General features: G+C 40.1%; 1 protein-coding gene across 1 annotated transcript; it reads right to left on the reverse strand.

Annotated features, from left to right (window-relative positions):
• Nucleotides 1-2767: 2767 nt before the first annotated feature.
• LOC136436861 (phosphate-regulating neutral endopeptidase PHEX-like) lies at nt 2768-23992 on the reverse strand. The gene is made up of 20 exons (XM_066431244.1): nt 23708-23992; nt 19598-19760; nt 15684-15716; nt 14813-14974; nt 13843-13926; nt 13088-13350; nt 12535-12651; nt 12209-12298; nt 11666-11823; nt 10943-11165; nt 10480-10578; nt 10087-10164; nt 9423-9526; nt 9202-9260; nt 8439-8561; nt 7914-8044; nt 7567-7632; nt 5105-5203; nt 4225-4298; nt 2768-3706 (listed from the first exon to the last, which is right to left on the reverse strand). The coding sequence occupies exons 1-20, from the start codon at nt 23741-23743 to the stop codon at nt 3604-3606; spliced, it is 2265 nt and encodes a 754-aa protein (XP_066287341.1). The 5' UTR covers nt 23744-23992; the 3' UTR covers nt 2768-3603.
• Between the last annotated feature and the right edge of the window lie 106 nt (nt 23993-24098).

The following is a 24098-nucleotide window of genomic DNA, read 5'->3' on the forward strand; positions in this document are numbered from 1 at the left end:
GCACAAGAACTTCATTATAGTTTGAAATTCACTTAACCATTGCTTCAAGAAGATACCAATGAATTACACGCACTTCCACGATTATGGAAAATATTTGGCTTAGTTAGAAGTCATCTGAATGTTTAAAAAAAGCCTTGATATAGGCGTACTTTTTGGTGAACGTGTTAGGCCTATAAACATTTTTTCCACGTACAAATAAGGTTTCCAGACTGTTGGAAGTTACTGTAATGATTTGTTCATTTCTATCATGGCTGAACGTGTACGTTTATGTTAACGTGTGAACTATGGTGTAAGATCTCAGCTCCTTCCATGGTCCATTGTTTCAGGTTTGAGTATTCTATTCATCATCTTTGTGTAAAACGCCTCCGTGAAATCCAGGCCACCAAATTTACAATGTTACCACAAAACGTTTGTTTCGACCTAGAACTCCACATGTTTCCGCATACAATACAGATTGTTAACGGTAGGCGAGTTGACAAGCTATTTTATATCATTTTTAAATTACTTTGCTAAATGAGCAGAAAAGCCAGGCGTGCTTAAATGAGAGGGCAAAGGTTGAATGGTAATCCTACATTAATCTGCATGCGTGCCATTCTCTCCCCTTCCGAATCAATTTTGATGAGATTAAGGACTCTAAGTCCACATATTATGGGATTAATTTTCCGGGATTTATCGTTGGGTCAGGTAACCTCGCATTAGATAAAGTGTAATTCCTGGAAAGAACGGGCGACCGAGGATGACAAACCATCGTGCCTTCTGACTTTCACCTGCACAAGTTTGGTTTTGTGAAATAAGCATTTAATCAATGGTTTGAACTGAGGGATAAAACTTCGCCAAAGTTTCTTTGGTCTTTGTGTACTTTCTAATTTTTAAAACTGTGGCTTAAAGTTGTCATGTACCGTAATATCCCAATAGGTACTATTGTGATCCCAAACATCGACTTGATAGTTATAAATTCAATAAATATGGATTTTCTACTTTTAAAAAACCTATCAAATCTTAAGTTGTCGGTATTCCTTCAAACTTATATTCATCATCTTTTTCCCTTAGAGTATAAGCCAAAATGAAAAACTTGGTACATGAAACTCAACAAATATAGATTATCTGAGGAAACGTCAAATATCTTTACTTGTCGGTAATCCTTTAAACTTAGATTAATCCTTATATTCCCCTAGAGCATACGCCGAAATTAGAAAATATTACTGTATCTGTTGTAGATAACGCTGTAATTAATATAAACTACGCCCCATAAAACTATAAAATCGAATCCACATGAAACTCTGTGGCTCATGCCTGTTAAATGTTGATGACGCACGAATCACATATGTCAACCCCTGCATGGTATACATTGGAAAATATATCAAAGAAGGTATATACGTTAGAAACTCCTCCAATGATTATAAAATCCCATTGTCATCCCATACTACTACACCATATTGTATAAGCTAGATTGATTAGCCTAATAGATTGTTATCTTATAATGTACAAGTGGATGTCATACTTTGTACCTTGTACAATTGTTGTGCAATAAAGTTATTATTGTGTCATATATACATCCTGACTGAGCTATGCTGACATTGTATTAGATTATAACTGTGTATGTAGTCTCATGACTCTGTGAATGATGACTTCACGTAGTGAGCCTGAGTCATACCTGTCTGGATGATAAAGTGCCGATGTAATTTTTTGATATTTTCATGTTGCGTGATTGACGTCACTATGACGTCACTACAGCAATATTTCATCGTTTTGCTTCTTAACTTCAAATGAACAGTGATCGCTTGGGGAGTCCGGAATATGCTAGCCTTTCTATTTCATCTTACAAAACGGATGTTATACAACTGACTTTGTCAAGTCAACAGACTGAAGTTGTTGCCCCTTAACACTGTAGGCACTTTTCGGAGGATCCAAAGCATGAAAACTGTAGTCAGACAATACAGAATTCATCTAAGTTTAATACAAAATGGTAAGAAGAAGAACCATGATGATGACTGTACAAGTTTGTCTATATAAACAGTAATCAATTCAATTTCTTTACCCAAATCTTCATAGTAACCCCCATCAGAGCCTAATCTGCAGTACCGCTCTCGGCTGCCATGAGAAGATTGTTCAAAATGACCGTGAAATGGAAAAATGTTGGTCTTTTAGGGAATGGGGGAACCATACAAGGGCTACAAAGGGGTTTGAATACTTGTTGATTCACAAACATCTTATTTGACTATTGAGGCGTTTCAGGGTGGAATCTCATTATTTCTAATGTTGGAATGAACATCGCATAATTCCAACTTGAAGCATATGTTTTTCCATTGTGATCACAAAAATCGTACTGTGCAATTCCATCCGAAATTTTACTAACTTAAAGGTAGTTTTGAATAATCCCTGGACTCACGGACATCAGTCATCATATCATTATTAGCTAAGTTTATGAAATGAAAAAAGCCAATTTTCTTAACTTCGTAATATGATGTATACTTTAACGAATCTTTGATCATTTATAGAGGTATTTCAAATCTTTTTGCTTGTACCAAATCTTTCAATGACGGTGAAAAGGGATGTGTTCTCATGCATTAAATTTTGAACAGCCTGCTAAGATTTGGGCTAAGAAAGTGATAGTTTGTAATACCAGTATGACACGTTAGCGCCTCCTATCAATAATTCCCTACACTGCAACGATATAATGTATGTGGAAGTTAAATGAATAGAAACTGTATGATTTTCTTAGCCTGTGACTCTTATTTATCATTGCAACAAAACAAAAATAACAAAATGCGTAAAATTCGTTTATTAGCCTTTCATTCAAATCCTCATCATAAACAGTGATAAAAACGAATGACAATATCGACAAGAAACCCGCATTGTAAAGTTATCAGATTATCAATAGTAATATAAGGTGCATCATAAGATATAAAGTCAACACTATTAAAATGTTCAATGAACACTGATATAAGGCATTTTAATTCTTTTTATTGACAATAACTATATAAAGTTAAACCAAGATCAGCATGATCTATATGTGATACCCTCAGTGGTAATCCACCAATAAATGGCAGTGAAAATTAGTCAGAAATACCAACAAATTAGAGTTATAATATAATGTTCAACATACAATGTGCTGCCTTGATTTAGTTTGACGGACATGAGTGCCACCTGGCTGCTTATACCAGAACTGTAACTACATACATCAATATTAAACGTATTATACATTACTACATTTAGAAGAATGACTGCATACATTCTGACCCATTGAAAGCCCACGATACGATGTTTATCAATATTTGCATTATATTGTTGATTACAAAAATATTTCTTGTCTTTATAAAAATCAAGAACAGAATGTTTCTCTGTGTCTATCTAGTCAGATTAAATGTCATGGAAACATTGCCGTGTAAGTTTGCAATACCCTTCCCCAATATGATTATCAAAAATATCCAACATTTTTAATGGTACCTCTTATTCCTTTACCATTTTATAGAAGCCTCATAACTGTCTTTCATTTACGGAATACTACAATTGGATGAAAACAAGTCACAACAGTAAATGTTTCACAGCAAGATGAAAGTCCCAAGCAGAAGAACATGGCGTATGTTGCATGTGTTCTGTTCCTCACCATACGGAACAGCGCTGTTCCCCCCTGTTCATGGGGGTCCCCGTCGGACAGTTGTAAGCTTTAGCGAACTCCTCAAAGTTCGACATGGAACCTATTACCCTGGAGAAATGAAAACATGCAGACCAAAAATTCAGATAGGTACTTTATAAAACATGTCACCAAAGGCACTGATGGATGACGTAGTTATTGAACATACAGTCAACCCTGTGCAAGGCACCACTCAAATATAAATACCACCTGGCCAATTTGACTACTTTTATTGGTCCCTTAGAATATTTTCCCCATTTAGATACAAGCATTAAGAATCCTGTCTAAAGTGGCCACTTGTCCACATAGACCAGATTTTATGGCCCTCCTGTGTAGTTTGGGCTGTATTTGCATGAATCATGGGTCCTGGGTAATTGCTTTACCAACAAAACTTCTCTCCTTCGGAAGGAAGGTTTGCTTGCCGTAAGATATTATAGTAGACTTTGGCCAAAATTGTATTGCAACTGTGTGTAAAACTGTTAACACCATATTTTGACAAATTCTACTATTTTTTCCAGCAAGCAAGCAAAGAAGTTTGTTAGGGACTAGTTGGACATACACCTAAGGTTGTATAACAGTTTGCTCTTTACCTGAACTCTCCTGGACTGTGAACACCTTGCGAGGCACGCTCCGCACCCTGTGGTCGGTACTGAGAACATCTCAGCTGTACGGACAGAATCAATGAAAATTTATTGCAAATTCCTGCCCGTAGGCTAATTGCAAGTACATGTACATGTAACACGGAGTGGACGGACAGACAATGATGAACAATATAACATATGACTATTCTAGTCTTAGCTACTGACAATAAGTTCTAACGTATCGGGTTCGGCTTATTTTCCGACTCGAGACATTGGAAAACGAATGATCCCACTATTTCTGCAATATGTGGGTTTTGTGATGTTAAGAGGAGAGTAGTTTTCTTTTCGTCTGAAAACGTGGAGGAATTAGGATGGAACTTGTCTCTGAAATGTCCCTATACAAGGACAACTGCGGCCTCTATATGTTACAATGGCTGCAGATTTTGTCAGGATTTTGATTCCTAAACCGTGTTTATCTATCTCCAATTTTATCTCTAGCTCTGTATAACCTGTATAACCTGCCTTCACCGCAACACACCAGCTTCTTCTTTAAAGCCTTTTAGGTGCACCGCAATGCAATCTCTTTGGAAATTCACTTACAATATGTGCACACAACTAACACAACCAAACAATATGCACATAATATGCGGAATGATGACTAGAAGTGCATAAAAGATCAATGAAAACTTCACGCCAAGAGCTTTGAAATGTCAAATATGCCGTAGAGAATAATATTGATAGCTTATAAAATTGGGCGATCACTCTCTGCTGTTTTATAATTATGATAAATTGTTTGGCAGCGACACAAATAGAGCAGTTCGTGGAATGAGGTTAAACGTATTGATATGCATCTTTATTACGGAAAAATTGATGTATGATTCATACTCACGTTTGCGTAGTTGAGGAAAAACATCTGGTTCTGAGTCAGTCCGATTCCGGGGAGCAGCGGTTCCTCGGACCCTCTCTCCTCCACCCACTCTCGATATGCCTGCAGAGACACGGCAATATGAGGAAAGTCCTCCCACAACTACTGTTGTAGCTGTTGGCAAACAGCTACCTACAAACCATCTCATGTGCAGTCAAACGTACGGACGTGTAATAACGGTTGCCTTCATGACTAAAATAAGAATCCTCCCTGTTTTTATTGGATTTGATGATGTAAGGAAAATTGGGGTTCGTCAAATGTGACGTCTTAGTTTGGTTTGTAGGGACGTGCTTGTCGCCTTCCTCTGACCCTATGGCAATGCCATGAGTTGCATACGATAGTTATTAGGGATATCTACGATCTCCCATCAACTCTCTTTGGAAATAGTGATGTCTAGTTTTCATGATATATCATATGGCACCATTTAACGTTGGGTAACATAAATTCGCCATTTTTCCGATAATGGTGGACTGAAATCAATCTAGCAGAACGATAAACCATCCTTTTTTCTGTTATTCTGTCAGTATCATGTACTATCTTTGCACTAATCATATATATGGTAGATTTTGTCTCTAGTCGTGCTGACACCAGAATATTTCAACTTGAAACTACCGTCCGCCGCACGCACAATGACGGTGTTGTCGGACAGGTGTGAACATTATTTCGGGAGAGAAGATTCGTCTTGAATGTCTTACCGCTAATTACATTTTATACAGCAGCTATTCGTTCCATCCTTGGCTTGAGGAAAGTGCTATGGATATAGACGTGTCCAAGTAAAAAAAATACACGAAAAAACGGCCGTACCGCACACATCAGGCCTTCGGTAACGTCCCGTTTGTTGAGTCGGTAGAACGTCACTCAAAGTCGATCCCCACCGTCATGGCAACGTGTACACAATTCATGGGAAGTTAGCTGGATGCCGTAGCAATGGTAATACTACTATGTCCATGTGCTCCTTGTTGTGTTAGGAGCAAACTTTGAGGAAAATGTCGTCTTCAGTCCACTATCACACGCAACATTTAGACAAAAAAGTGTTCCTCACAAACCTTTGTCGTCTGCTTGACGACAGGATTCTGGGTAAATATATGGCGGCGGGAAAATACACGTGCCGTAGGTTGTAGCAACAAAGAGGAGTTTTGATGATTGATCACACTTAGAATCCAGTTGCAGGTTAGCAAAAGAGATTGTAATAAGTTGTCTTGTAAATATTTGTGTTTAGCAGGCAGGAGATGTAACATTTGTCTTATAAACCAGCGAACAACCGTGCAGTGTGATTCTCCCACGAAGCCCCAGGCTCTGTCAATAAGGGACGGAGAGTTTTTGACGTCGCCAACTTCTAATGCATGGTTATCGAAGCTTTTCCCTAAAATACACCGTTTCAAAAAATCGCGAATTTAGGTACCCCGCGAATTTATGTTACCCAACGTTAGCGTTGGGTAACATAAATTCGCGGGGTACTTAAATTCGCGATTTTTCGAAAACGGGGTATTCAGGGATATGTGCTAGATGCAAAATCAGTTATAACGCCAGCAATGCAAACCGGATAGAATAACGTATTCAGAACACTGGCTGAAAAGCTTCGATAACCATGCATTAGAAGTTGGCGACGTCAAAAACTCTCCGTCCCTTATTGACAGAGCCTGGGGGCTTCGTGGGAGAATCACACTGCACGGTTGATCGCTGTTATTACCAAGAATCCTGTCGTCAAGCAGACGACAAAGGTTTGTGAGGAACACTTTTGTGTCTAAATGTTGCGTGTGATAGTGGACTGAAGACGATATTTTCCTCAAAGTTTGCTCCTAACACAACAAGAAACACATGGACATAGTAGTATAACCATTGCTACGGCATCCAGCTAACTTGCCATGAATAATGTACACGTTGCCATGACGGTGGGGATCGATTTTGAGTGAAGTTCTACCGACTCAACAAACGGGATGTTACCGAAGGCCTGATGTGTGCGGTACGGCCGTTTTTTCGTGTATTTTTTTTACTTGGACACGTCTATATCCATAGCACTCTCCTCAAGCCAAGGATGGAACGAATAGCTGCTGTATAAAATGTAATTAGCGGTAAGACATTCAAGACGAATCTTCTCTCCCGAAATAATGTTCACACCTGTCCGACAACACCGTCATTGTGCGTGCGGCGGACGGTAGTTTCAAGTTGAAATATTCTGGTGTCAGCACGACTAGAGACAAAATCTACCATATATATGATTAGTGCAAAGATAGTACATGATACTGACAGAATAATAGAAAAATAGGACGGTTTATTGTTCTGCTAGATTGATTTCAGTCAACCATTATCGGGAAAATGGCGAATTTATGTTACCCAGCGTTACATAGAGATTTTTACGTTTTATCAATTATCATCAATTCATAATTCAAGCTATTGAGATTAGGTTGTTGAAAAGTAGAACATACCCTGAAAGCTGCCTTCATCCCTCCATTGTCAGCTATGTTTTCTCCCTGTGTTCGATATCCATCCAACTAAAGAAGAAGAAGAAAAAAAACATTTTTCTTTAGAGCATTTAGATTCTGACAGTCACAACTTAGCCTTTCTATTCTTTTTTGTCATTTTTTCTTACACAGGTAGGCAACAGATATGGGCATTCATGTGTATGTTTGTTTATCTTATTTGGCATTGATATGTACAACACAATCAAAAGCGTATTCAAGCCTTGCGAGTCATACGTGGTCTCATCTTTGGAGAAAGTACGACGGTTAATTAATATTCAATAAGACAACAATTGTGTAGATTTTGTACTGACGTTCTTTCCTGCTTCGGTGAAGTAGTAGTTGTCATACTGGTCGATGATACACTGTCTTTTGTTGATGAAATTGTCGATGGACGAGTTGCTCCACCACTGGTTCAAGTTTCCGTTTTTGTCGTACTTCCGACCTGTAACGTCAGATGGACATGATTGAGTGTCAAAAGTTTTGCCTTTTGGGGATATACAGTCAAATCTGTTCGGGCAGGCAACCACCTCCAGTCACAAGTCACATTAAAACAGTCCCGTTATTGACATAATTAACCCCACCCTGTCCTGTCCCTTGAGCGTTTGCTGGATCAAGGATCTCAAGAGAAACATCGCAAATCCGATGAATACCGAGTGTAAACGAGACAAACGAAAGGCTTTAAAGTGTGATCATGATGAAGATAATTAAAATATCTTGGGATTTTTTGTACAAAACGTTACACAATACTCATCTATTCCGCATATGTATGGAATTTTTCTCTTACAAGATCAGCAATGCATTAAGAATTGAGGAAAACGTCTCAAAGATATGCTGACCTTGGTCGTCGAACCCGTGTGTGATCTCGTGCCCGATGACGACACCTATCGCCCCGTAGCTCAGGTACATCGGCACGTCCGTTCCCCAGTAGAACGGGAACTGTAGTTCTCCGGCAGGGAATCCTGAACAACAAATAATGTTATGGAAAATGCTCAACCATTTTGCTGACTCACTGTAATATTTTACTGTATCATTGTCTTATTCGGGTCTCTGGCCCAATCGCCCTGGACACGTGACTTGTCACACGTGTGACGTCAGCTATGGGTCAAAGGTTGTTGGAAGTCGATACCATCCCCCTCCCCGGTTGAGATAAGGTTGATGCGCACTAGGTACTTTATACATAGTTTTATATCATCTCATGATACCATGTATAAGGTACGCAATGTGTTTATTAACTTTAATTGTCTGTTTAAACATCCTACCGACATATTTAACCTTCAGTTGTATAAAAAAGGGCCACACAAGCTTGAAAGAAAGTATCAAGCTAATTTCACTCAGGTTTTCCACGGAACATTATTACCATCGTTTTCAGCTGCTATGAATAACAAATGAAGTGAACTACAAGCCTCTGTCCTGTTTCTTTATAATGCGCTACTAATATGTAATATAATGTATTTTTTCACAAGTTCTAATGTAATGCGTATGTTATGTGTAACGACTCCAGAAAGAATAGTGAAGTTCATTTGTTTGTACATCACTAATCGAAGTCTTTTTAACGATAAACAATAAACACCTAATGGAATGATAATAGATGTTACTTACGGATTTGGTTCTTGCTTCGGAGGTAGAAGGCGTTCACTGTGGTAGGAGCGGTAGACCAGCTAGAAAACAATTACAGATCATTAAATTAGTTAACAAAAACGACCATACATATCCTCTCATCTTCTCTTTGGTATCGTACAATTTGAAGAACGTTTGTATTTTTTTATGCTTCACAGTTGATTTTTGTCCCAGCAACAAAGAAAAATGGGTTTTAGATCTACCTGCTTTGGTTGATGGGAGCTCGTAGATAGGCGAACCCGGATTGGGCTGTGTATTGGAGATACCGGACAACATTCCCGAAGTAGTCATCAGCGCTAGTGTTCAGCTGGGGTAACAACATGAGACACACATCAACAGTGTCATATTTTTACACCCCTCTTGTCACACGTGCAAGGAACTAAGCATGCCTATTCTTTCACAATAAAGTCGTAGCTATTCAGGCAATGGTAATATATGGAAACATAATATAAAACGCAAACACATGCATAGCTTTTGACATGTTTGCTATCTTTTGATAGGTTCAAATCTACAAGTGAAAGTTCGTCTGTGTTGGTAGAAGTCATTCATTCCGTGAGCAGTGGATCATATGTTGAAGAACGTCTGTAAAGGGATGGTTGTAGAGCCCTACTGTAGATCCCTGATGTAGAGCCCCGATATAGATCCCTTAACAGAGACGGAGGGCGCCACAGACTGCAACATATGATCCTCTGCTCACCGAGTCACATGTCCTATCTGCATAACGTGATGTCACAGAGATAGCGGAATGTTCATTCCTTTATAAGGACGGGAGTTGATCAGAACATTTGGGTAAGTCCAAATACTTGTGTTAGAAATCGTAGTTTAACTTTGATACTTTCACATCTAGTATACTTTAAGCTCCCTTACCGCTTGGAAATCGTTGTTCAACTCTGTGGTGTTCAACATCCATTCTGGGTATCCGACTTTCGGATCGATTGCGTCAGCCTGAAACGGAAAAACGTTGCTGCTGTATGTAATATTTACATGACGAAGTTATATTTTCTGATTGGTCAATTGGTTGTAACCATCCATTGCAGTTGCGTTTTGCGTTTGACAGTTACCATGTACGTACATGATACGTTGTAGAGGAGTCCATAAGCATGACATATTCAGGTGTTACATACTTGATGATACAGTTTTATGAGGCGTAACGTTGTTCTTATCGTAGATCTTATAATACTACATGGAAAGATTTTATAAAACTACGCCGTATTACCAAGATGTGAAAACTAATATCTTAGCAGAAACAGACAAATTTACCTTGTCTTTTGCTACGATCTTGTCTTCTGCAGCCATCCACTCCAACTCATCAATCTGCTTCTTAAAGGCGTCACGAACTTTTTCAATCATTCCAATTACCTGATGGTTTAGAAAGGAGCAACTTTAGCATATAGGTCTTTCATCTCAATATAAACTCGTGTTCAAATGCCAATTGTATGAATGTGGACATTAGCCGCCGTCACAAACACACAAACACCAAGTGACTACAATACCTCCATTTCACGGAGGTAAAAAGGAAACAAGAACAGATCCAGCTTACCATCTCTGTTATTACTGAAAACCACAGTGCATTGTAAAGGCAAATATTACTGCAAAAGGTTGACTGAATCAGTACAAGAATGTGACGAATATTTACGTATACATGTACATGATTCTAATTTTTTCAAACACATACAGAATATGACCTTGGAAAAAATCGAACAAAAAAACAATATTTATTTACCTGCGTTTTCTTATCTGCTGAGAAGTATGAATTCACGTATTTGTATCCTAGAGGAGCGCCGAAGTTCCCCTCCACGTAACTGCTGCACGTCTTCCACCGCGGGTTGACCTGGTCCGCGCCTGACAGGACTCTGTTGTACTCGAACACCATGTCACGGAACTCTTTACCAAGGTTGTTGATGCGGTTCCTTACGATGCGCCACACCATATAGTTTGCAATGGTTCTACAGGACAATGGAGAAAAGATACATTATAGAAGAGTCTAGTTCTGTTGGCAAATGTTAGCGGCATTTTTGGAATCAAACTGTTTGAATTTACTGTAAATAATTTCTGCAAGAGGATAAAGGAAAGATACCTTATCGGATATTCTAGTTCTACTTGATGCTAGTTTACAGCGAATAAAACATATTTGATATGTCAATGCTAAAGGTAAATGTACTTGGCATATGAGCACAACTTGTTGTAGCAGCATACGTACACCGAGGACATCGGCCTGACATATTTTAAGATAGATCAAATGTTTGGCGATCAACTGGATAGTCGAGCGGAACTGTTCATAGCAGTATGATATCGGTACATTATCTCAATGCAATCTTAGACTAGCTGATTTACGTTCTTTGGCTGTACAGGACTGACAATGGATTTCCACCACGAACTCCTTGATCATACCGTCAATCCAAAGATTACATTATATAGACTGTATCATAATCAACTGTTTCCCCACCTGTTGTCCCACGCTGTGTCGGGTGAGAAGACCTCCCTGCTCAGGTTCATGAGGTAAGGCGGTGCCTGGACGATAACGGGCTCGGACTCGTCTATCACAATGGTCTCGTTGAAGAGCCAGGCGTCAGAGAGAGTATTCAGGTACAGGAGCCAGTCAACCTATGGGTGGGTTGAGAAAAGGGCTAAAATTGTAGACACATGTAAAAAAAAGTCAGGTTAAATCAAGTCAAAGTCTTTATCTATTCTCGATATGCACATTTTAGGTGAATCGCTAGAATGACACAACATTATGATATACTATTGATACGATATATCATTTATCAATTTTACCACCTTCAGAAACACAAAATGATACTAGTACTGCATAACTGATGTCTCTTAAAAATCATCCATGTTCGTTTTCTGACCCAGGATGTTGTGTCAAATCATGTTCACCAAACGCATTCGGTAACTTATTCCCCATGTATTCTTGAGGACGAAATGATTTTCTCTGCCATTTTCACATAGATTCTCGCTCCTCTTTTGTAATCAGTGAATCACTCACCTCCGGAGCGATGTTGGCTTGCAATTCCCCAACAGTCATCTTGTTGTACAGGTTCTCACTCTCTCGTCTGTCTTCAGATGGCACCATATTCTACAAAGACACAGAACACAACAGAACTAAATTCACACATTTCCATACAAGAGGGCCACTCTGGATCTTTAAACCGTCACCTTTTTTGCGACGCCTCAGGGGCGAGCCTAATGGTATATATATTGTTTGCATTTACATGTGTACGCTACATGACCTACAGCGCATGATAAAAAAGTGTTCCCATTTAAAGGACAATTGTTGTACCCTGCAAAGAATAAGACAAATGCACTACTTACCTCAGCGAGGAACGTCTCCAATTCCAAGGTCTTGTTCATCTCTTCTCTAACAGTAGAGACATTGGCACCCAGAGCAGTTGCAGCTGACACCATCAGTTCGAAGTACGCCTGCTTTTGCTGGATATGAAAGGAAAAGATTTCTATGAAGCACAGATAAAGGTTCAAGGTAAACAATGCACTTGAGATATCACATCAAGCTTTTAAGAATATTCTTGCAATTCTTTTTTTCCGACTAACTCTTCGTTTAATATTTTTTTCCAAATGCAATAATTTGTGTCCTTCTTCTGCAATATTTCACCCACTTTTCAGCAAAACTCCATCCTCCCTCTAAGTCTGGGGCCACAGCAAGGAAATTTAATGGATGACATCCTCTGCAGACTCCAAATTTAGTGCGCGCGGGCGATTGCCGAAGGGTAAAAAAAATCTTGTTTTTTATTTCAAAATCAGGCGAAAATCAATGCGCGCGCTGATGTCATCATAAAATTTACTTGCTATGGCCTGGTCTACTGCTACTATTGCTCACTGAAAATTGTGGTGTGGTTTTCAAACTTACCCGAGAGTAGGTTTCCTCTAGGTAATAGTCTCTCCCCAGGGCAAGTGACGGCTGGTCGATTGTGATGATTCTGAGAGACGAGTTCTTGGAGTCTACGGACACGCTGGCCTCTATGAAGATGTCGTTGTTGTAGGCTCTTAGCTCCAACATGGTGGCTAAGATGTCAAATTTGCTCGGGTCGAAGGTCGCGTCAATCACTGGCCATTGGAGGGGACCCTGGAGGAAGTCCGTTAGTGGTTGGATCCCCCGCCGTTCAAGCGTATCTAGGAAGGGAATACAGATGATGTGATCGGTGAAGAAGGTGGCTAGGTGGTATTGTGGTAAAGGTTCTTGACTTATAATCTGAAGGTTAGACAGGCCCCATTGTTTTGTCTGTGAGAAAGGCGCTCTACACCTCTACGTACTGTATACATCCGGCGTGTAAAGCTTAAGAGGCGGTTTACCGGTAACGCGAAACAAAACATATCGAATGACTATGGTAACAATTTCATAACGATTAGAATGAGATATTGTGAGTATAAGCTCAATTTATGTATCTGTAAATTAAAGCGTACGTTTAAGCGTCTCAGATAAAATAAGCCAAATATGTTTCAAATAAGTGTAAACACAACTTGAATAAATAATCTTACTTACCACCTTAATTTCAACTAAATAACATAAACTGCCACTGCAATTCTTTAACGTCAACCTTGCTTTTCGTACCATTATTAACATTGTAAATCATAGGAGAAGATAGAACACAACCATTGCTTTACCTAAGTCCATACAAGACTGATAAACGTCTTTGGCCTTTTTGACAGCTTCGAGCTCATCGTCCGCTGAGGGCTCTTCCAGAATATCTGAAACAAAATTTCATATGTCGCCTTAGACGTCCATAAAACTGTGATAATCGTCAGAAAATGGCGGTAATGGCAGGTGGAAGCAGTGAAGAGCCATTCTGGAAAGACATGATTTCAGCCGTAGGTGGCAAACCTTTTCCCTAGGGGCATTTATGACCTTAATAACATGTCTGTTGACGCCCCGTAGTGGCCACTATACGAGCGTATGGTGTACAGGATTTCACAATGACGAACGTATACCTACTGATGTGGCTTTTCTACAGTGAGAAAATCATTAGGAGAATGTCAGCGTATGACTTTACTTTGACCTTTAACATACGTGTGTGTGTGTGTGTGTGTGTGCGTGTGCGTGTGTGTGTGTGCGTGTGTGCGCGTGTGTGTGTTGTGTTGTGTCTGTGTGTGTCTGTGTGTGTCTGTGTGCGCGCGCGTGCGTGTTTGTGTGTGTGTGTGCGTGCGTGTGTGTGTCTGTGTGTGCCTGTGTGCGTATTTGTCTGTCTGTCTGTGTCTGTGTTTGTTTCGTCTGTTTGTGGGACGTATGGTGGTCCAAAAAGCCTCTGACAATGTACTGTACCCTCCCCCTCAGTACATGGCACAAGATGGACATTGTTCTTTTGCTACTTACACCTATTTCAGTCTGCAATATTCGTTGCTTCTCACCTCTGACGATGCACTGTACCGTTTCCCTCAATACATTGTAGAAGATTGCCATTGTTCGTTTGCAACTAATATCTGTTTCCTTGTGTAGTGTAATGTTGTTGTTGTTTCTCACTTCTGACGATGTACTGTACCCTCTCCCTCAGTACACTGTAGAAGATTGCCATTGTTGTTCGTTTACAACTAATATCTTTTCCTTGTGTAGTGTAATGCTGTTGTTGTTTTCTCTTACCTCTGACGATGTACTGCACCCTCTCCCTCAGCACACTGTACATACTCCAGCTGGAGGAGGTGTCCGGGATCGGGTTGTTCTTCTTCCAGCCTCCCACGGCGAACTCGAAAAAGTTGTCACATGGGTCCACTTCAGGATCCATGTTGTCGATCAGAAAACCAGCTAAGGACGGTTAAAGGGTGGGAAATATTTAGTGTACATCTTTATTTTCCAAATCTTATAAATAAATAGTTGTGGCCATGTCTATACACATATACATGTACACAATGTTACTCATCATATATTTACTGAAACCAGCCCAGGGGCGCACCTGGTGGAGCCACCACCTCAAGTTTCACACTATCTACGCAAGAACCGACACATACAAACACTCCTTCTTTCCCCGTACTATCCCCCAGTGGAATACCCTGCCTGGCACGGTTGCGACGGCTCCCACCATTGAATCGTTCCGTACCAGGCTGGAGGCCTGCCCGCCTTAGCCCGGGACCTCAACTCCCCCCATACTTTGCCCCTGAAGGGGCTATTTGGGTGTACTAGCAATGTAGATGTAGATATACATGTATATGTATGAAGATATATGTTTACTGAAAAAGTATACTAGTATTCAACGTAAGTAATTCACACTAACCATGGTCAACAATATCTTAACTGTGACAACATTGACCGTGACTTTAATTTGATATCCATAGCAATTCTCTCTCACATTGAGTGTATCTCAACAATTCTAAAAGCTCTGTATTTCCGTCCCCTTTGTCAGAGGCCACTAGGCCAAAGACCAATGACTGTTAGTTTTCGTCGTTTGTTTGAATTGTTGATACAAGTAAAGATATTTTTAGCATTGGTGACAGGAAGATATGTTACGTGGGCTCACCTGTACTTGCGCATTCTCGTGTGTTGCAAAATTCTGGAAAATAAGTTTTAACAAGTTTAATCTCAATAGAGGAATACGTTTCTTCAACCATTACAATAATGTCTTATTGTGCAATCTGAATAACAAACGTAATATTGATATGCAGATCAGAATATATATAGGATATGATACTCCCATTTTGCTATTGACTGGTGACGAAGAAAGCTTAACAAAGATGTGATTTGTTCACCAAAAATCAAATAACGGTTGTTTGTGTCTCGGTTGTATCATATAGAGGTGGATAAAAATGGTTGTTTCAATTGTACTGAGTAAGCTTGCTGACAGATTCGTTGGGTGGATCAATCGAGCTATAGATACAGCAGATTGATTAGTTTGTTACTTTGTTACGATTTTCTTCTCCAAACACATCACTAGATACATTGTAACTAATCCCGAAAACGCCCAAAGCACACCAAACTGTAGCACTCGGCTCACCGCGGATACAAAGATCATATTTGATGACGCGATAGCACACATTGCCAAACAAATATCTTCTTTGTCTTTAATCCCTAACTCCATTAACATTTTTCCGCCAGGTTACATATATCCAACACTTTGTATACAGTACTTGTGTGATTGAGAGATCTGTAGTGAACCGTTCCCCAGATATGCACAGTTAGTTTTACATGTAGATATATAGGAGTGAATTATACCATGGGACGTGCAGATCTCTTTAGATACATCTTTTCAGGGTGGCGGACATAAGTATCTGCGGGAATTATGTCAGTAGACGTTAAATGTCTTAAACAGTCAATACGTGCTCAGCATATTAGAGCTTGTAGATCTATGTGGTACAAATCTATTACAACGGATACACTTTTACATGCGTGACCAACTATGCCAACGTGGCCAACTCTTCAAACGTGACCAACTAACGCCTGTTCTTTTGGACGTTATATAAAGTCCCATCGATGTCAGTTTATCATTAACCTGTGTCATGGCGTGGGTCGGCACGAAAAACAGGACAAACCTATATAACATGACGTCAAGAGTCCTGAAGAGTGTTGGTTTACTTGTCATGTTTCTTCTTTCACGAAATTCCAAAGACAGTTCCCAGTTTCCATGAAGATTATATGTCACTCTGTGTTGTTGTGAATGTTTGATTTACTAAATGCTCATAGACTTATGTCAGTTTGATGTCTTTGAGTGCTTGACTTCGTCTTTAGGATGACGTGACCACAAACAATATATACATTTGTGTGTATGCTCTAATTTTGGACCTTGTTTTGTTAACCCTCAAACCACCGTATGGGGTCAAAACTGACCCCAGGCGTATATCAACATCTGCCATTTTGACATTTGGAGTCGAAAACAAAATTCCTTCTATGAGTTTGTTTGTATATATGTCTTATAACTTCTCACAAGTTTTTACCGGGATTGGCTCATTGTTGATTAAATTATCTTAGAAAGTTTACGCATGGTCCAGTGGGGTCAAAACTGACCCCAGCAAAATCTGCACTCATATTCCCTATTGTTTGATACTTGTCATCTAGTAACATGTATGATAAGGGTTATTATGATCATAGTTACAAAATATAATTTTGTAGAAACGTGAAAAAAACAAATTTTTTAAGTAAACGTAAAGATTAACGACGTGGCGACGTATTATGACGTCATTTATGCGATTTTATTGACGAAAAACAACAAATTGGGTATTTCCATATAATTCAAAGGTACACGATAAAACTTAAATAGAAATTATGTATGATAAATCATTATATATCCAAAGACATAATTTGTAGATGGCAACAGGAACGACGTCAAAATAACGTCATAAAAATTATATTCATATCAAGTTACACTAGCGAAATCCGCCATCTTGGTTCCGCCATCTTGAATTATTTTAAATGCATTTTTTCATCATATAACCTAATAACACAATAAAAATGGACCAAAACGTTCATATTAAGATTGTTTCTGTTTGAATAAACATGGTAATGATGAAATTTGAGGTTAAAATAGCCGGTTATAGCTAATCTAATTATATCGTCCGCCATCTTAGATTTTGACCGATGACATAATCAAATATGCATAAATTATAGATATTAAATCGCAAAAGTGATAGTGAATTAAATTGGTTGGTATTGATGTAAGAAAATAAGTGCAGTTTAAAAAGAAAGCCCAAGAATTACATTGTAAAATCCAAAATTAGTGACTTTTTCCAAATATGGCTCTAAGAAACCGGTTGCCATAGCAACATGAAAACATTGATAAGATATTTCATTAATCTAAAATTGTTGCCAAGGAAATTTTAGCAAAGGTGACCAAGTTTGGTTGTTCTAGCGTAAGACATTCAGATGCTATATGGCATCAAGTGTTGGCGCAAGCCTCAAAAGAGCCCGCTTGTCTGTATATAGCGTTAGTTGCAAAATACGATGTTCCTATTTTTGAATAAATTATGATAATGAGCAGAAATTATTCACAACTTATCATGTCAAACTGTCCCTTATAGATTACTTAAACTTCACACATATACAAACCACAAAAATAGTCACCAATAAAGCTATATTTGTAGAAAACATTGTGGGGTCAGTTTTGACCCCATACGGTAAGATTAGTCGTAAAAAAGCTACGGTGGTTTGAGGGTTAAGGAAAGTACTCCCTTTTGTCAATAGCAAAGTCTTGAAGCCTGTTCTGAAAACACGTAAGTTGTATTGATTAAATAAATACTAGTGGTTTCATGATTGCCTTGCGTCATTCTGTTTGTGTTTGACGAAGATTACGACAAACTGAGCTGCAAGTATTTGAGAAGTAGGCGAGGTTTGCAAAAGGGTTATGGCGTTTGTTAATGCTGTTAATACCGTTGCCAGTGACGCTTGCGAAAACAAGACAGGACACTTTTTCGCATTTCAAATGTTCAAATCATATATTAAACCTATATTAAACATGAACTAGGCTTGGATATTGCTTAGATTATGACTTTCTTTTTCTTTTCAAATTTCAGAAGAAGCCAATTACCGAAATTGTTCTATATAGGAAGGAGAATCTATTTACCATAGATTAATATTTTGTTAAACTTTTAATCAGCTTTTAGAAGAATCGTTGCAAAGGACTATCAGATATCTCTTGGGTACAATTTGCTCTTCTGACAAAATCCTTTCGACGCATGAATAACGTTAGCAAAGACTTGGTATAGAACCAGTTTTGAAGTTGTTTACCAGCAGTAAGCAGTGCATTTTTTTTACTTCGTTCTTGGACAGACAAAGACGACGCATCTCACTCAAGTTTTTCATAACTTATTTCAACAGTGCCACGTACAGAGAACAATATACACATAACTAAAGATCCGTGGAGTGAGGAAAGACGTGTAAAGTGCCTTTCCCAAGGGCACAACATCGGTGGCGTCAATTCACCATCGCTGTTCTGAATGGTACTGGCACATTGTTAACTACCAAATGCGATAAACCTCAACAAACTCCGTTTTGATAAATGATGATTGACCAGTATGTTACTGGTATTGCTTAGCACAGAAAACATTTTCGTGACCTCCAGACTGATCTAAATTTGGCATGCCTGAGTGAGAAAAATCGCACCTGGCGGCAGAGAAATTCTGATGGTCAGCAAATTGTGAAATGATGCTGCGTTTGGCTTATGTGAATATGTACATAACAAATAAAATACATCAAAAGCAGTTGTCAGAAAAACTGCGCAGCTCGCTAAAAGGTCGTCGAAGTATTGAGCAGCTTTTAGTTGTTTCAATGGGTTAGGAGTAAAATGTGTTTATGTCATCATTTTCTGCATATATAAGCATTTAGCTCTGTCTGCAAGTATTTATGCTTAGTTAACTATGTATGTAGGAGTAATGGATGAAAAGATTTTGCCACGTGAAAAGTGCCCCCCTCCCCTCCCAACAAAACGTTCTAACCAAATCTCACCTTCGGACGATGAAGCTTGTTGGGTGGCTAGCACAGCGATGGCCACGACACCTGCTACGGTCACTACAATCAACACCACGATGAGGATGACCTCCCGGGTGGACAGTCCGCCTCCCTTCTTGAACTCCACACCGTCATTGTGTTCAGGATCGCCATTAAGGTACTTGGTGGAAGAAGAGGGGGCCATGTTGGAGGTTACTAACGACTGGAGAGACCGGCCGCAGGCTCTGGTGTGCGCACGAGGAACGGGTGAAAGTCCCTTTTACCTGTGCTATGTACACACATTGTTGGACTTCGATCTGTATACTTCTTCAGCTTAGAGGTTACGCCCCTTGTGCTATGTTTGTCCCTTTAACAAGCAAGCCGCTGTCGTTTTACAGACACATTAATTTCGGTCTCCGCTAAATACACAGTATCTGCTAGTTTTAGAATTATCTTTTCAATTAGAAGAGTTATGTGCTATATTGTTCTTCATTTTGTTCCTTTTGTCCTGTTACTTGCAATTAGCTTTCGAGCAAGAACTTACAATACTCTTAAGAATATTATATCAAGTGTCCATAATTAACCTTTACCACACAAAAAATATATATTTTAGTATTTTATCGAAATTGTACGGTAAGAAATTAAAGAGAACTCAAAATGTCCTGGGCTATTCAGTTACAGGAGTATATGCAGAAGTAACGCTGTTTGCTCTTAGTGTTAGACAATTGGCAAACATGCCGAGCGATTCATGTCCGACTTGACTCCTCTCATTATACTTCCTGTCAGTTAATGCTACGGTCACAGTCGGAAAAGGGTCCCTGACTGGCATTTTACGGGCTGTTTTTGCACTTTCGGGCGTGACCCCTACGTGGCCACGAGGGACACCCTGCGGTTGCAGGGCTATTTTTGGGCACTGTCGGGCCCCTGGAAGTTCTCAACACGGAGTTAAAATCAACCCAGGCCAAGTAACAAATTAGAGGCCGTGAGCTAATACTGAGAACACCGATAGGTGCCCCTCCGGTGTACGTCAGTCCACCGGGACAAATGCCTTCGGGGCCCGGCCGGGGAGCCCTACATCTCCTACGGGCACCGGTGCAAATGCGACCGTACCATAAGCCAAAGCCATCAGAATGTTTTGCTAGATTAACGTGTTCTGGTTCAATGTTGAATCCGATAGTACATCGATTGACAGCAGACAGGCCCCCAACTTAGTCAAACACAGTATTATGAAGGCCGGATGTTCGTGCTGAACACTGGCCTTGGCCGGATTTGGAGTAATCGCGGTTGTTATTTTCTTTGCATGTTTCCTATGAACGTACACATGTTCAACATTGTGCATCGAATCGAATCAAGATAGTCATGTACTTTATTCATTTGGGGGGGGGGGGGTCAAGAAGTCAAAAGGTTAACGCCCTGGAAACGGGTCAAGGCTGGCAAGGTTCCGAAATGTCACACGTCGTCTCGGTTTATCTTCAAATCCAATGCCTTACTACCAGAGACGGCCGGGTGTTAAAAGAACCGAACGACACAGGCGGCGTGTGTCTTTATAGTTGCACAGGGAAAGATAGCTCGTATAACAGAGACATTTGTACATGATTAATTTCTTCTACTTTCTTCAACGTTTCATTCAATTCCTTTTACATCGGATATTTAGTCCTAGGTATTTTCCTAGGTTCAGACCGTCTACAATTCTTTTTCATATGCAATTGACGGTGGTGACAATAAATGTATAGCCTCTACCAGGCCCCGCGGATGGCTGGGAAAATAGTAGAAATTGGCCAAATAGGGTGAATAGTATGCTAAGGGAATCGGCTACGGAGAGAGGGTCCAATCTACGAAGCCTGCAAGTGAAACCCTGGCAAATGTTCTCCCTATAGCCGACGTAGTTAGTCTGGTAGAGACTGATAAACTTAACTATCGTCCAGCCATGTTCTTTTTTTCACTGTGATTGAATTAGCAGAACGAGACCCAAGCGAAAAGAATGAAACCTTTTAAGAAAGTTTGTAGTATCAGCTAAAAGAAAGAGTGCGTCGATCGTTGAAAAAATAATGAAGCATAAAAGTGCGTTTTCATTGCCGACCTCTGACTCTAGCTACGAATCCCCTCTAACCTGTCCGCCATCTTGCTGACGTCATCAAAACAGAAACACGTGGCCCCAGCAGGCGACGAGACGTTGTCCCGGACCACCCATTGCACCTGTCGGACACGATTTTCCTCAAGCCGACATCTTTGCCCTCGCTCCACGAAACTCGATATCATATCTACCTTGTACTTTCCCCGGGCGCTATCCAGAAACACTGTAGATGTCCAGATTCGTTCATTTATCAGAATTACTACATGTCAGTAGTGATTCTACGACAATTGATATCATGCTTTACAAGACCCAGGTTTTTGACATGATAGGCATAACTTGTGTTAAAAGAAAACATCAGTCGAGTTGGTGCCAAGATTAAGGGGTTAAAAAGGGGCAACACATAGAAGCACGTTATCGCGATGGCGTTTATCTTACAACGTGCCAAATGTTTCGTCAGTGATAAAAAGGTCAGAACTCGCCATAAACAACAACACCCGGAGTACGTTCTGTCGAGTTGGGGTGGGGTGGGGTATTCCTACCGCTTGTTTACAACCAACACAAACCGTCAGACGATTAAGCTTAGGGCACAGGTGCTGTAGAGATAGTGACTGGTTACTAATCGTCTTAACTTTAGAGATAGTGTCACGTTACAGCGGTTGGGAATCCGTTTTCCAAACGATGGAGAATGTGTTTTTAAGTGATCGCTCTGTTTGAGGATTTGTTTATATGAGGATTTGTGGTAAGATTTACGCCAAATCCCTTTGCCATTTCAGGGAAATCATTCTTAAAGCATGTGTAATTTGCATGGAGCAAAGGACACTGAAATGCGTACGCATATCATTAAGAACTACAAACATACCCGAACGTCCACAGGGGTCAATGACTTGGTTCTCGTCCATAAGCTAAAGTCTTCAATTCGCGTAATTCGTGACGTCAAAGATTGTCTGCACGGAATGAAGACAATACATTTTCGAGGGACCGTAATTATATATCTCTTGGAGAAAGGGAACCACTGACCCCTAACGTACTCCCCAAATTATTGCCAGCCCTCAGGTCCATCAAAGCAACATAAGTACAAGAAGCGGCATAGACACGACGTAGTTCTAAGCCACTAGCACGCCTTACCTTGTTTTCTTGGATTTGTAGACTCATATTCCTATACCAACGACCCCGTCTGACGATTAGAAGATGAATAAACGAAGTGCGAATCTCCTTGTTTACGATAAGCGTCGCCTGTTTACAGTGAGACCTGTCGGTTTTTCCGGCAGCATTGTCGGATAAGAGCCCAACTATCACGCGGTGCATCCTACCGCGTCGGGCCGTGCCATAAATAATGTGTACCTTATGTCGAAGGCGACCCCTACAGGAAGTAGCCTCTCTAACAGACAAACTACGCTGGCTGAAAGATAGTAAAAGTTAGCTAAAAAGAGAAAATAACTTGCCTGAGGAGTTACAAGGAGAAAAGTTACTCTTACTAACATACAGTGGGCGCACTCTTCTGACAAATCATTCGCCCTATATTGATCAAATTCTGGTATCTATAACCCTTTCGGAAGGTGGCTGTAAGTATTGGACCTGTCTGTGTAGCTGGACTTGACATGTAAAAAGTCGCCCAGTGTTATCAGAATGTCAGGAATTAAGTCGACAATTATCGCGGTTGTGGAATGTTAGCAATGCTTGGAAGTGTTTTCAGCGGCAATTGCCGCTGTCAAACCATACAATACATTGCCTTTCTTCTCAGACATAAACTAACAGGGGAAGCTTTTATGCACTTTTCTGCCATAATGGACGATTCACAGAACAAACTTTAAAGCCAGTTTCTTTAGGAGCTCACACGACTTTCCCCTCACGAAATGTTAGAGAAGTGTGTGGAAATCTTATAATGTTGCAAGCTAGGACCTAGTACATAGATGAGGCTAAGCAGGCGTAAAGGGCATGAATATACAAAGCAAGTTTGTCACTGAGTATACCCATACTGTACAACTACTGTACAACTACATAACAAAACTGCAGAATGATGACTATCATCTGTAACACAACAAAACAAAACATACCTCGCATATCTGAAAGGAGTCGGCATCCCCGGTCATCGAGGCGTATCTTGACAAGCCTCCTTTAGAACAGGTTCCTTAGAACAGTATCCAGTCAGAGGTACAGGCCTTCCTATCCCGTCAAATGGTAACCGTTAGTAGTGTTGCCTCCTCGCAACATGTTAGATCTGGTTATCAGTGAGTGGTATGACCCATGAGTACCTATATGTTCCCCTCTTGACCTGTCGCGGACCCAGGGTGCCAGAACTATAGCAATCGCACACCTGTTGCCTGGGGGGTTCGAATGCACTAATCCAGCATGGGGGCAGGTCCTTTTGGAATTTGGACAGCGTTTCGCCAAGCGGAAAGATTCGCGGATAATGTTTCTTTAAATAGAACGGTGTGTGTTCCGTAC

This window comes from Branchiostoma lanceolatum, chromosome 1 (genome assembly GCF_035083965.1).
Source record: "Branchiostoma lanceolatum isolate klBraLanc5 chromosome 1, klBraLanc5.hap2, whole genome shotgun sequence".
NCBI classification, from domain to species: Eukaryota; Metazoa; Chordata; class Leptocardii; order Amphioxiformes; family Branchiostomatidae; genus Branchiostoma; species Branchiostoma lanceolatum.

Bases quoted from the DNA above. Each gene is read 5' to 3' on its own strand.
- LOC136436861 (XM_066431244.1), bottom strand. From the start codon at position 23,743: ATGACCGGGGATGCCGACTCCTTTCAGATATGCGAG. The intron at 13,351-13,842 runs GTAAAGCAATGG...TTCCCTTCCTAG, and splicing joins TCAGTCTTGTATGGACTTAG to ATACGCTTGAACGGCGGGGG. The intron at 3,707-4,224 runs GTAAAGAGCAAA...TCATTTCTCCAG, and splicing joins CACAGTCCAGGAGAGTTCAG to GGTAATAGGTTCCATGTCGA.